The sequence below is a fragment of the Dermacentor andersoni genome, chromosome 5 (assembly GCF_023375885.2).
Source record: "Dermacentor andersoni chromosome 5, qqDerAnde1_hic_scaffold, whole genome shotgun sequence".
NCBI classification, from domain to species: Eukaryota; Metazoa; Arthropoda; class Arachnida; order Ixodida; family Ixodidae; genus Dermacentor; species Dermacentor andersoni.
Window position 1 is genome coordinate 49293201 of NC_092818.1, and position 14837 is coordinate 49308037.

The 14837-nt window shown below is 44.7% G+C and overlaps 1 protein-coding gene and 1 long non-coding RNA gene across 2 annotated transcripts in view; one reads left to right on the forward strand and one right to left on the reverse strand.

The window, feature by feature from the left end:
• Positions 1–5341: 5341 nt before the first annotated feature.
• Positions 5342–14837, forward strand: part of LOC126530357 (alpha-(1,6)-fucosyltransferase-like) — a 47195-nt gene continuing 37699 nt past the window's right edge. Inside the window, exon 1 of the mRNA XM_055070254.2 lies at positions 5342–5525. Within this exon, the coding sequence (XP_054926229.2) occupies positions 5437–5525 (89 nt within the window). The 5' untranslated portion in view covers positions 5342–5436. The remainder of the gene's footprint in view (positions 5526–14837) is intronic.
• LOC140218339 (uncharacterized) lies at positions 10154–13370 on the reverse strand. Its single transcript, XR_011894609.1, has 2 exons — positions 13333–13370; positions 10154–10466 (listed from the first exon to the last, which is right to left on the reverse strand). It is a non-coding gene; the product is annotated as an uncharacterized lncRNA (long non-coding RNA).

A 14837-nucleotide genomic window follows, 5' to 3' on the forward strand; every position in this document is an offset into this window, starting at 1 on the left:
CTTTAAAGCTATCACTCTAAGAGGAAGTCTCCGAGAAAACTTGCAAGTGACCGCTGGTATCTACGATCCACGTGTCGGGGTGAGCGTTCGTTTAATTTGTGGCATCGAGCCTACTATTCGTCGATTAAAAGCTGTGAACGTATTGGTTTTACACCGGGCGATTCACCAACTGGAATCGAGCCCTTTAAAGCGTTATAGCTTTGCTATCTAAAAATCAAAGGCATATTGTGATAGTGGTCTTGAGCTACTGAGAAGATTTCAGAGTGCAACTGTTTGGATGATTTTCTCAGTTCAATTAGGCGAAACTTGGAGCATTCGTTTGAGGGCATTACTTTAAACGTAAACGTCGTAGAGAACGCCCTGAAACACGCAATGAAATGCTTTTTATAATATGAATTTCCTATAGGGTTGTTTTGCAGCGAAGCTGACAGCACGACTATAAGGGATCTATAACGTTATAAGCATGCTTCCATGGAGTACTGGGAGAAATATGATTGACAGAGCTTGTATGAAAAGCAAGTAGAAAGTATGTTAGTGGTGACGTGGATCCCCATCTTGAACTATACTAAGTATTTAGTGCATGATAAACAATACTGAAGCCGTGTTCTCTATCTCGTAAAATGCGTTATACATTCGGTAGACCGTTTTGGGGTTAAATTAAAATTAAATTATGGGTTTTACGTGCCAAAACCACTTTCTGATTATGAGGCACGCCGTAGTGGGGGACTCCGGAAATTTCGACCACCTGGCGTTCTTTAACGTGCACCTAAATCTAAGTACACGGGTGTTTTCGCATTTCGCCCCCACCGAAATGCGGCCGCCTAGGCCGGGATTCGATCCCGCGACCTCGTGCTCAGTAGCCCAACACCATAGTCACTGAGCAACCACGGCGGGTCGTTTTAGGGTGCTCCAGGACACTACCGCGGCGCGCATTACATTTGGCACGCCAAAACTGACCTCTCTGAATACATGCATCAGATTGTTTTAAGAGCGCCCCACTCAAAGCGCTAGGAAGCACTCTTACTTTCGATCTGGGAGCGAGACCAGATCTGGCTGAGTTCCGGTCACGTGGCTCCCGGAGCTTCTGTTGTTGTCTGCCGAGGTGATGCGTAGGCGCCAGCGCGTTTCGCGTGTTTAGAATAGAGAACTCGCTTACGTTTCCTCTTCTGGCCTACCACTGCTCTGTCGAGCTCCTGTACGTTCGGCTTGGTATCGCTTTGTCTAGCTCTGATTCAAAGCGGGCTCCGCATTGTTATTCTCCGAGACAGGGCGTGGAAGGACCAGCCTAATGTACCGCAAGATTCCCAGCTACCCGTAAGCAAGTTCGAAAGCAGAATAAAATTTAGAGAAGATGAGAATCATGCTATGGTATGTAGGGGCGTTGCTTCTTTTGCAGTTTTCCTCGGGGAACTACACGACGCACGTTGTGTATATTTCGTTGAAATAATTATGTAGAGGGTGGATGCGTTTTAAAACTTATAAATGTGTAGCATAATCACAACGTTTCTAGAAAATAACTCATACGAGCCACCGCGACCTTTTCAAGCGCACTTTACTAGTTGCATCGTAAGTTTGCCCAAGTTCTGTAACAAACCTACCTGCCTGACAGTTGACATTTCAAGAGAATACTGAGTATGGTATGAGTGATCTGTGGGTAACGTTTTCAGAGTATTTATTAAAGGGACAATAAAGGCAAATACTTAGTCGACGTGGACTGTTTAAATACCATTCCAGAAACCTCCCAACGCTTGTTTCGTGCCAACAAATGGTTTGCGAGAAAATTGCATCTGAAGCGTCCGAATACCTTTTTGGAAATTAAAATCTCCCATCGCCTAACCTGGCAATGCGCCATCAGTGCCCTTTGCCGCCTTCGGTGAGTAAAAGGGAGCCCGACATACGGCGGTACTGACCCAAGACAGAGCAGTGGATCCGCCGCTGCAGCTGCTTTTTCGTGAAGTGGCATAGACTGTTCAGGCATCCCGCGACATGACATTGAAGTTCAATTCTCTGCTAATTGCACTTTGTTTGAGTTTCGCGGGCTAGCAAAACCAGCGCAGCACTCCGCGATAACGAAACTACTGAAACGCGAAAGCGTGGGCGGCTCTGAGTCAGACGAAAACGAAACCTTTCGACCGTCCGCGTCGTTCTCAAGGGTAACTTCAATTGGTTCTTTTTTTCTAAAATGAAATAGAGCTGCACAAGTAGAACTTTATTTCATCTTATAATACGATACAAGGATCTTTTTTGCAACGAGTGGTTGAATACTAGTGACAGAATTTAGCTGAGGAGTGCTTTCCTCAACTAGCAAGTATTTGAGTGTGCCGGGGGAGGCTCTAATCATGTCCCGCATTTAACTCAATTTATCGATCATTGAGGCTCTGTTCGCGATAATATTCACGCCTTAGACTTTCACGAGCACTAATCTATCACTTTAGCTTGACTTAATATTTTCTTTTAGTATCTCTTTAACTCTTTAAAACGAGACATATAAACACTGAATGTTTATGTTCTGTCTAAACGTGTAAAACACATGAACAATAAACATAAGCAACAAAAAGAAAGAGTATTTGGCGAAATTTTTTCAGCGTTAGGCGGAAATCCTCAGGCAGGAAGCTGGAAGCAGGCTTCACCCCAAGCCAGAAAACGCTGCGTTTTCAGTTTGTACAGTGAGCTCTCATCATACGTCAACCATAGGGTACGTTTCATTTGCTTTACATCACATGCGTGGCACTACTGCACTTGCATATGTTGCATCGGCCTGTCTCTTCTGACCTTACTTTCACAAGACAGTGAGTGACATGCCAAACTTCTCCGCCGTCCAGTGTTACTGCATGGAACCAGCAAATGACGCTTTCTGCCTGTCATTCAATGTTGTCCGAAGACATTGAGCCAGAAACTTCGTACTCTATACTGAAATTCAGCAAGAATTTCAGTATAGCAATACTAGTTTGTAAGCAACGCTCTTTATTAAACAATTAATTTTGGCCTTTTTAAAACTTCCCAGAGCACTAAACTATTTTCATCAGCAATGTTTTCCAAAGTTCTACGAGAACTGTTATATCACGGAGTTGATGTTTTGTGAAAACTGGTCTCATGCTAAAGCTGGTACGTAGAGAATGTATAAAGTTTCTGGCGTACTTGTTAACGTTAGAGATAATTAATCAATATGAAATACTAGTTTTGTTTTTCTATTTCCATGCATATTACCAGCCGTGTATTAGGTTTGCTCTACGTCTTCACTGATGTAACCAAGACACGCTTTTTTATATTTAGTGAACATAGGTAATGATTATGGGCCATATGTACATACTAACAAGTAAAACTGTATGAGGTACTTACGACTTTCGCAGTAACTTTTGTATGTAAACGCTTCGGGATGATATATAGGATGCTTTTTTTTTCTTGCTGCACCAAATTTTTAAAGGTTGTCTGTAGCCGATAGCAAAGCTCAAACCCTCGCGCTAAATCACTCGATGGGACAGTCATTACTTCCACGAAAAACAACAATGCTTATTTGAGTAAAATAATTACACCAAATAATTTTTATTAATTTATCTACGGCACATACTTCAGTCTATGAGATGTAGCTAGTAATTATACAAGGTCTATCAACTTAGATGTCAATCGGTTGGCGCTGGACAGGGTTAATTGGAGATGGCAGGGAGAGGCCTTCGTCTTGCAGTGGACATAAAATAGGATGATGATGATAATGATGCTGATGCTGATGCTGATGGTGATGATGATGATGATGACGACGACGACGACGACGATGATGATGAACTTAGAGCGAATTCTAATGATGGCGCCGGTTTGAAGATATGCGCTGTAAAACTTGCGGTAACGAGGCACTGGCTTTTCTGTGCTGTGACTCTCTTCAATTCTGCAACAGTAATCTACGTTGGAACCTCGCGTTCGCAGATATTTCTTGGCTGAAATTGAAAAAGGGAAACCTTGCGTGAGAAACCCGTGATGATCAGGGTAGAGAAAACGACAAGAAAAGTGCTAAATACATGAATCGATCATCTGGCTGTTTCTTGTTCTTCTTTCTACATGTTATTTTTTAAAGGGGCTGACATGGCCGCCCACCAGACCTCAGTTTAAATTTATAACTGAGAGTAGGGGGGGGGGGGGCGCAATGTTGTTATACACACACAAATAAACTAGCTCTCATTGCACATTCGAAACAGAAATTTCAATTTAAGGTCACTGACTCTCAACTCCTCCCACCTTAAGCAACTGTAATTTTGGAAAGGCTGTGTGACGTCAGGATCTGAGGGCCTACATCTGTGTCGTCTGCTTTGAAATAGTTCTAGAACACATCAGAGGTCATTATTCGCATCCTTTAGCACCCGAAGGCGTAACAATGGCGTCGCCACTGAATTGATCCCGCAGTTCCTTCACTTGCGCGATAGAAAGCAGAAGAAAACCACAGAGATGCGCTGAGGCGCACAGGAAAGAAAAAAACGAGGCATGGCGGCCACCTTCCTGCAATCACTTCCGGTGTTTGCAGCACACAAAAGCATGGCCTACGAGACCCGCTTCTGTTAACCGGGGGTTATCCGCATTCTGAACATTTATTTCGTCACCACTGATGACAATGACATCTTAGTTGAAATCAAGGAAAAGAAATGGGCATGGGCAGGACATGTAATGAGGTGGGAAGATAACCGATGGTCATTAAGGGTTACGGACTGGATTCCAAGGGAAGGGAAGCGTAGTAGGGGGCGGCAGAAAGTTAGGTGGGCGGATGAGATTAAGAAGTTTGCAGGGACGACATGGCCACAATTAGTACATGACCGGGGTTGATGGAGAAGTATGGGAGAGGCCTTTGCCTTGCAGTGGGTGTAACCAGGCTCATTATGATGATGATGATGATGATGATGATGATGATGATTATGATTGTCGATGGACAGTTGTGTGACCAGCCATGTGGGAGATCTACCTAGGGCTTTCTCCTACAGCACTACCTGACGTTCACGAGATGCGAGAATACCTGATAGGAGACGCATGTATACATTGAGCTATTCGAATTTTGGGGCACTGGTTCACACTTGATATGAAAATGTGGCTGTTTGATAGCTTGTTTAAAAGTAGAGGTGCCAAAAAATCTGAATTCTGTTACTTTCTGTGGACAAAAGACAATTCGTGACTTTACACTTAGCACCAAGAGCGGTACCTGAGTCTAAAAAGTAAGATTTTGGTAATGACCAGCTACTCCGCCTCAATGGCGATGCTTTTAACTTTATTTTGCACATATATTTGTTTTGTACAGCTTACATCGCCGTAACATTCATCCAGCTATACGTATTATTACTTGTTTATGTGTACTACGCAGGCAACGAGACTCGCCGCAATATTCTCGACTTGCCTGCGTCCATCGTAAGGACCTTGGTGGCAAACCACGCGGAGCCCTACGCGTGGTGGTATGGGCTGATCATGGGTTACATTTTGCGCCTTCAGAATTCCACACAGCAGAAAATCAAGAACTTCAAGAAGAAGGTTGGATACAAGCACCCTATTGTTTCGTAAGTTACCCAATAGTTTGGTAGGTTTCTAGATATATTACATGCAGGCGTTGGTGTCCTGAATAGTCCTGTGTTTATAGCATTTCTAGATAATAAGAGAGTCTACGACAACGCAGACAGGGAATTGTTATGGGATATTCTCAAACACGAAGTCATCGTAGACAATTTCTTGGAGCTGCTGAGGGAGATCTAACGAACACTTTCATTATTTCATTCCTCAAACTTGTAATGGCTGGAACCACTTACTCGCCTTCACTGTATCTATTCGGACCCCAGTTAATTTAAAAATGCGCTTGAACATGCTACGTAACATTTTCTTTGTGCTTTTTCCTTATTTATTACTACCACTCCCTTCTGTAACGCCCCATGGGCTCTGAAGGTATTAAAATAAAGAAATAAATAAATTACATTATATTATGGGGCTTCACGTGCCAAATGCACTTTCTGCGTATGAGGCACGCCACAGTGGGGGACTTCAGAAACTTGGACCACCTGGGTTTCTTTAACATGCACCTAAATCTAAGTGCACGGGTGTTTACGCATTTCACCCCCATCGAAACGCGGCTGCCGTGGCCGGGATTCGATCCCGCGACCACGTACTTAGCAGCCCAACACCATAGCCACCAACCAACGACGGCGGGTAAAATAGATATACAGGGTGTTCAAAATTAAGTTTTATGGTTTTCTTAAAGTTAGGCGCTGGGAGACACGCGAAGGCCACCTGTGCAGATAAGTTATGTGGCCAGGGGGACAAAAAGTGAGGTGGTAATTATCGCTGTCAGCAGCGCAATGGACTAAAATTGAATAATTATTATTTTTTTTTTGCTGACTGCAGTAAGTGGGTATGCTGTATTGAAAAGTTAGAGGCAGTCGTGTTTCTACACAGTATCAGTTGGAAGAATTATTTTAGCGTGTCTGTGCTCCGAGATAGCCGACTCCAAATTTAATTTAATCGGAAGAGCTCTCTGGGGCCACAATATATAGGACGTGGTGCGTCGAATCTTGAAATTGTAATGAAGGAGAGGAGGACAGCAGAAGCGCAAGCAGGATCGCCAACGCATTGCGCGAGGTTCAGTGCTCGACCTTAACCAGTACTCTTCGCTTCGCCCATTTCATTTAGACCATCTCTCTCATGGTGGCGGCTTAGCTATCTTCAAAAATTGCGCTACGGGATAAAATGGCTTACCGGCTTATGAATTTAGAAAGCGGAATTCTAGCTAAAGACATTTCTATTCCAGGCCTCAACCCACTGGTCTAGTTAATATCTATTTCTCCGGAGGCATTCTGAATACTAATGTTCTAGATATGTTAAATACGTCCTGCAGAAAGGAAATCATTTTTTCCGGAGGCTTCAACTCCAACCATACTTCGTGAGCGTTCAAGACTGATTCGAGTGGTAAGCGTTTGTGGGATTGGGCTGCTTACAATTATTCATTATGAATTAGCCCAAGAACACTCAGATGTATTTGTGGCCAGTTCCTTTCCGCGATAGATCTCACTTTCGCTACTTCTAATTTCTCTATCTCCACATAGCGCTATAAACTGGGGCACTAGCAGTGACCAGCTTCCGATACTTCTTGCGCTCGTACGCCCGTTGACTCAGATTACCTTGCATTCAAACACTTTTTTTTAATTCAGCACATTCAAAAAGGTCTTGCACACGTCTTTATCAATCAGCAATGAGATAATGATGAACGAAAGACCATACGCTTTTTTTTTCTGCTTTAAAAGATTCTGTGGAAAGATCTCAATTCGCTGTGCATTCCAGTAAATGCGGTCTTCTAACCTTTGGTGGAATGCAGAGTGCTCACACCATTACAGGTTAAGAAAAGCACCGCTGCAAACACTAGTTCGTAACCAGTGTGCTAGCAAATGTAGAAACTATAAGTTCGCGGCAGTAACATTTAAAAGAACAGTTGCAAGTAAGAAAGACAACATTGATTGTAAACGCTGTGACTTCGTTTCAAAGGCCGCCAACAGAAAAGCACTCTTTCGATTTCTGAGAAATAAAAAGTACTACCGGCACGAATAAACGTCAACTTTGCGGTTCTAACACACTGGGAATTGGCCAAAGTACTGGAAGGTACTGCTAAAGGTCTAGAATGCCGGTTTAAACAGATTTTGTCCTATCACACTACGCCACCTACTCATAGTAAAGACTTAGAAGAAGTTACGGTTTAGGAGCTGAAAATGCACTAAGTCATCTGCCTAGTTCAGCACCAGGCCTCGATGGCATTACTACGGCAATAATGAAAACTTTATTGAAGATATAAGCACACGCATTACTTACCATGGTAAACCTTTCTACTAAAATATGGTGGATTCCTGCGCAATGGAGACTTCCAAAAGTAATCCCATTATTACAAAGGAAAGGTGCCAGTTAGCTATTAGATAGCTTAGGCCAATATCTATTACATCTAACATAGTAAAACTTGTCTAAAAAATCTTACACGACCGCATATATAACTGCCTGATAGACAACATGATTTTGAGACCATGCCAAATTGGCGTAAGACGGGGGTGCTCAATTTCTTCTGCCCATGTTGACCTAGAAAGTCTTATTCAGCTAGCTCGACGTCGGAAAAATATGCAGCCTCAGTTACTTTGGCTGTCACTAACGCGTATGGCAGAGTAGAACATGCAAGCCTAATAAACTCGCTTCAGAATTCTGATCTGCCAAATTATTTTGTCGTGTGGGTTTGTAAATTTTTAAACGGCAGGGAATTTTACTGCTGTCTCCGCGGACTGTCTTCATTAACGTATAAACAGTCGAGATGTGTACTTCAGGTGTCAGTCCTATCGCCATTGCTGTTTAATGTTTTACTGAATGCTGTACCGTTGTAACAGGATGTGCATGTGCCCGTATACGCCGACGACATAGGCTGTTTTTGTTGAATCGGTAGATTTACATGTTTTGTACAAAACTCCAGAGTACTATATGAGCCGCCTAGAACTATGGCTTGATGGCATTAACCTCTCTCTTAATATCAGAAAAAGCACCGTCCTAGTTTTCCCTCAAAGCGTTCCTGCGCAAATTCCGCTTCGTTATTGACAAGACAGTTTGCCACAGGGGAATTCACTTAAATATTTGAGTGTAATGTACTCCAAAAAGCTTGCGTGAGCTCCGCATATAGATCATGTTATCTCAAAGGAAGTACGCGCAGTAGGAATGCTGCATAGATTTTGCAGCAATCGATCAGGGTTGCGTCGGCATGCCCTCATTACGATATATTGCACAATATGTTCGCCCGATAATAGAGTTCGGCTGCGCTTTGTTTTCTGGCGAACCTGCATACAAAATTCGACCTCTGATTTTATTATAACTACAGGCATTACGTCTGTGTCATCGGCTTCCTAAATTTGTTGCTAATGATATCTTATATCAAGAAGCACCTGCCTTCTTCTCTCATGCGATTTCATATCTTAACAGTACAAACATATCTAAATATATATGCATCACCACAGAGGAGATCACAACAACTTTTTATTAATGAATCGGCCTCGTTTATTAACCATGAATGGTATTGCTCACGTTGCCCTTAAGTTATTTTCCTACAAAGACTATTGGACTCATTAAATGATCACTTATGGGAGGTAGTCTTACTAGATTCCTCGGTTCAAGTCACTCAAATGGAATTTGATGATCTTTTTCAAAAAACCGCTAAAATTCTTCAGTATCAATACCTGAATAGTACTTTGGAAGAACACCTTGAACACCTAGATAAAACGACCGTTATAGCAAGTGATACTTCAATCTGTGAAGAAAAGCCAGGTGAGGGCATTGTATCACCACGTCTAAATTGTTCTTTTTCCATTCTTCTACCTGACTTCACGCCTACCTTTCAGGTGGAATTATTAGCAACTGTCTTAGCTTTACGCAAATTACCATCATCTCTGTCATCAGCCGTAATCTTAACTGATTGCTTGTCTGTCTGCTCTTATCTAACCATATTCGATTCATTAGAAAATTTCAACTTTCTTCTCCCAATACAGTTACGGCTCGTTCGTATGGTGTGAGTCCCAGGCCGCAAAGGTCTAACCTTAAACGAATATGCAGACGCACTCGCAGTAGCATTCCACGATGGTCCTATAATCCCCATTTTACCTTCGTCAGCTTTCATCACTGCGGCGCGGTTCATAAAATATACTAGTGCAAATAACTTCGCTCAATCATCGTTGGCAACATTTAATTTCAAGCTTCTCAATTTTCATTGGAACAACAAATCTTGTTCCTCTAGGAAAATTATTGTAACGATTACAAGACTACGGTGTCGAGTCCCCCCACTGAGCTTTTACCTAAACAGGACTGGTCTGGCTATATCGCCTTTGTGCCCTTTCCCCCTTATCTGTGCAGCTTTTCACTCAGACCCGAAATATGCTCACGATGGTGTCTTCAAGATTTAGGAACGCCTTCAGCATAATTATTACTGGCGCGGGATGTACACATTAATTCGCCAGATTATTCGTGACGGCCCTGAATATCAACGGCGGTAAAGAAACCCTCATCCTACTACCGGTCCTTTACAACCGTTTCCGTGCCCAGGCTGTGCGTTTGACCGTGTCGGCATTGATTTATATGGACCCCTGCCATTCACTACTGCAGGCGACCGGTGCGGCCTCCGTGCGCAACATGGCCCTCCGTGCGAACTCCTGAGCGACCGCGGCCGTGTCTTCCTATCTGACGTGGTTGAATCCTGCTCCATCAGTGCCACATTGTTAATCGCACCAGCACGGCCTACCATCCTCAGAGAAACGGCCTCAGTGAGCGGTTTAATCGGACTTTGGGAGGCATCCTTGCCACCCATGTTGCATCCAATCAGGCTAACTTGAAACGGTTTCTCCCCTTTGCTACTTACCATCTAACACTGCTACGCAAGTCACAGCCGGTTCTTCTCCATTCTTCCTATTGTGCGGTCGCCAACTGTGTCATACCATAGGCACCTGGAATATGAACCTGGAGACGTTTAGCGCTAGAATGTTATCTAGTGAGGCGAGTCTAGCAGTGCTATTGGAGGAATTAGAGGGCAGTAAATGGGATATAATAGGGCTCAGTGAAGTTAGGAGGCCGAAAGAAGCATATACAGTGCTAAAAAGCGGGCACGTCCTGTGCTACCGGGGCTTAGCGGAGAGACGAGAACTAGGAGTCGGAAGCCTCATTATTAAGAACATAGCTGGTAACATACAGCAATTCTATAGCATTAACGAGAGAGTGGCAGGTCTTGTTGTGAAACTTAATAAGAGGTACAAAATGAAGGTTGTACAGGTCTACGCCCCTACATCCAGTCATGACGACCAGGAAGTCGAAAGCCTCTATGAAGACGTGGAGTCGGCGTTGGGTAAAGTCAAAACAACATACAGTATACTGATGGGCGACTTCAATGCGAAGGTAGGCAAGAAGCAGGCTGGAGACAACGCAGTGGGGGAATATGGCATAGGCACTAGGAATACCAGGGGAGAGTTATTAGTAGAGTTTGCGGAACAGAATAATATGCGGATAATGAATACCTTCTTCCGCAAGCGAGATAGCCGAAGGTGGACGTGAATATAGTCTCGCCCGAACGGCGAGACTAGAAATGAAATAGACTTCATACTCTGCGCTAACCCTGGCATCATACAAGATGTGGACGTGCTCACCAAGGTGCGCTGCAGTGACCATAGGATGGTAAGAACTCGAATTAGCCTAGACCTGAGGAGGGAACGGAAGAAACTGGTACATAAGAAGTCGATCAATGAGTTAGCGGTAAGAGGGAAAATAGAGGAATTCCAGATCAAGCTACAGAACAGGTATTCGGCTTTGACTCAGGAAGAGGACCTTAGTGTTGAAGCAATGAACGGCAATCTTGTGGCCATCATTAAGGAGTGTGCAATAGAAGTCGGTGGTAACTCCGTTAGACAGGATACCAGTAAGCTTTCGCAGGAGACGAAAGATCTGATCAAGAAATGCCAATATGTGAAAGTCTTAACCCTACAGCTAGAATAGAACTGGCAGAACTTTCGAAGTTAATCAACAAGCGTAAGACAGCTGACATAAGGAAGTATAATATGGATAGAAATGAACATGCTCTCAGGAACGGAGGAAGCCTAAAAGCAGTGAACAAGAATCTAGGAATTGGCAAGAATCAGATCTATGCGTTAAGAGACAAAGCCGGCATTATCATTACTAATATGGATGAGATAGTTCAAGTGGCTGAGGAGTTCTATAGAGATTTATACAGTACCAGTGGCACCCACGCCGATAATGGAAGAGAGAATAGTCTAGAGGAATTCGAAATCCCACAGGTAACACCGGAAGAAGTAAAGAAAGCCTTGGGAGCTATGCAAAGGGGGAAGGCAGCTGGGGAGGATCAGGTAACAGCAGATTTGTTGAATGATGGTGGGCAGATTGTTCTAGAGAAACTGGCCACCCTGTATACGCAATGCCTCAGGACTTCGAGCGTACCGGAATCTTGGAAAAACGCTAACATAATCCTAATCCATAAGAAAGGGGACGCCGAAGACTTGAAAAATTATAGACCGATCAGTTTACTGTCCGTTGCCTACAAAGTATTTACTAAGGTAATTGCAAATAGAATCAGGAACAGCTTAGGCTTCCGTCAACCAAAGGACCAGCAGGATTCCGTAAAGGCTGCTCAACAATAGACCATATTCACACTATCAATCAGGTGATAGAAAAATGTGCGGAATATAACAAACCTTTATTTATAGCTTTCATTGATTACGAGAACGCGTTTGATTCAGTCGAAACCTCAGCAGTCATGGAGGCATTGCGTAATCAGGGTGTAGACGAGCCGTGTGTAAAAATACTGAAAGATATCTATAGTAAAAATACTGAAAGATATCTATAGCGGCTCCACAGCCACCGTAGTCCTCCATAAAGAAAGCGACAAAATCCCAATAAAGAAAGGCGTCAGGCAGGGAGATAGGATCTCCCCGATGCTATTCACAGCGTGTTTACAGGGGGTACCTGGATTGGGAATAATTGGGGATGAGAGTTAATGGAGAATACCTTAGTAACTTGCGATTCGCTGATGATATTGCCTTGCTTAGTAACTCGAGGGACCAACTGCAGTGCATGCTCACTGACCTGGAGAGGCAAAGCCGAAGGGTGGGTCTAAAAATTAATCTGCAGAAAACTAAAGTAATGTTTACCAGTCTCGGAGGGAACAGCAGTTTACAATAGGTAGTGAGGCACTCGAAGTGGTAAGGGAATACATCTACTTAGGACAGGTAGTGACTGCGGATCCGGATCATGAGACTGAAATGATCAGAAGAAGAATGGGCTGGGGTGTGTTTGGCAGACATTCTCAGATCATGAACAGCAGGCTGCCATTATTCCTCAAGAGAAAAGTTTATAACAGCTGTGTCTTTCTAGTACTCACGTACGGGGCAGAAACCTGGAGGCTTACGAAAAGGGTCCTACTTAAATTGAGGATGACGAAACAAGCTATGGAAAGAAGAATGATTGGTATAACGTTAAGGTATAAGAAAAGAGCAGATTGGGTGAGGGAACAAACGCGAGTTACTGAAATCTTAGTTGAAATCAAGAAAAAGAAATGCGCATGGGCAGGACACGTAATGAGGAGGGAAGATAACCGACGGTCATTAAGAGTTACGGAATGGATTTCAAGGGAAGGAAAGCATAGCAGAGGGCAGCAGAAAGTTAGGTGGGCAGATGAGATTAAGAAGTTTGCAGGGACAACATGGCCACAATTAGTACATGACCGGGGTAGTTGGAAAAGTATGGGAGAGGCCTTTGCCCTGCAGTGGGCATAACGAGGCTGATGATGATCATGATGATGATAGGCACCTTACTACCTTACAACCCCGATGCTTCCGCGTATGTACTGTGGGGAGCACCCGCCTCCTTTTCCTCCCGCGTATCCGCGGCGTCCCGTTCGCACGTGGCGATGGTACGGGCCGGCGTAGATATGGGAGAGAGGCACTACGCGCCCTCCGTTTCTCCGTCGCTCTGATGACGCGCGTACCCCTCTTCCCCTACGCGGCTCAGGGGAAAGGGAAACGTATCCGGCGGGCGAGGAGGACTCCCCCTCGCAAAAAGGTAAAAAAGCATAAAAGCGCGCCACCGGGAGAGACTCGCGCTCTTGGGACGCCGACACCTTGGACCGCCTGGACGACAGCACCTGGCGCATCCCGTGAGTGATCTCGTTTGTCTGACCGACCCAGACAACGAGGCCAGCCTTTTTACTACTATTACTGAGAGGACGTCCCTCTGCGAGTGTTCGCTATTGCTAATAGCAATAAACGTTGTTACCGTTGACACCGCTGGTTGCCTTTTTCGTCTGAACCCGGCGTAGCCGCGATTCCCGCGCTACGGGTTGGGAGTACCACGAAGCGACTGCGTGGGGCTAGATCCGGAGCTCGCCTTCAGCCCTAGCTGCACGCAGAGTGGAACCCCCACAGTACCCATTTCTGAAGCTGCCCAATGTGCCCAAGAATGTCGTCAACTGGCTAAGCGTTTCACTACGACTTACCAGCAGCGCCAGAAACAGATCCCGGACGACCTACCTACACACGCTACTTTCCTTCGAAGAACACTCATATGGTTGTAGGTACCACTCCACGCTCCTGTTCTGTCTTCCAAACTGTTCCCTAACTATGACGGGCCTTACCGCGTGGTCGCGCGCACATCTCGCGTTAAGTACATCGTCGAGCGACTTACTCCGCCTGCCAATCTCCGCCCCCGTGGACGCGATATCGTTCACGTAGACCGCCTCAAGCCCAACTTCCACCCTCCTGAGCCCACCTCTTCGTTGGCCAGGATGACTCATGCTTCTTCCGTGGGGGTGGAAGAAGCATGCGCCTCATGTAATAAAGAAGAGGAGGAGAGCCGAAGCGCAGGCAGGATCGCCAATTCAGTGCGCGAGACAGTGCTCGACCTGAACCAGTGCTCTTCGCGACGGACCTTTCTGGATTCACGGCCAACGTCCAATAAACTTCTTTTCCAAAGGAAGTATAGTTCCAGCGCTAACGTTTCCAAATGCCACTCTTTGCTTAACATCTGTTGTCTTCTCTGAGTTGGAAGTTAAGCAAAGGTCGATGGGTCAGTTGGCTTTCGGAGCTCACGGTAAAACCACAAATGAGGCAGTGCAGGGTAATATGAGTTGGGCCTCTTTTTAAGTCAGAGAAGCGCAGAGCAAAATTACGTTTGAAGGAAGACTCAAGAACATCGATCGAAATAAATAGGCGGCTAGAGTGCACAAGTACCTGTGCCTGAAAAGCGTGGACACAGGATAGAGGAAGAGGTCAAGAAAGTTCATAATCAAGTAAAGGTTTCATTGAAAGTGACATAGG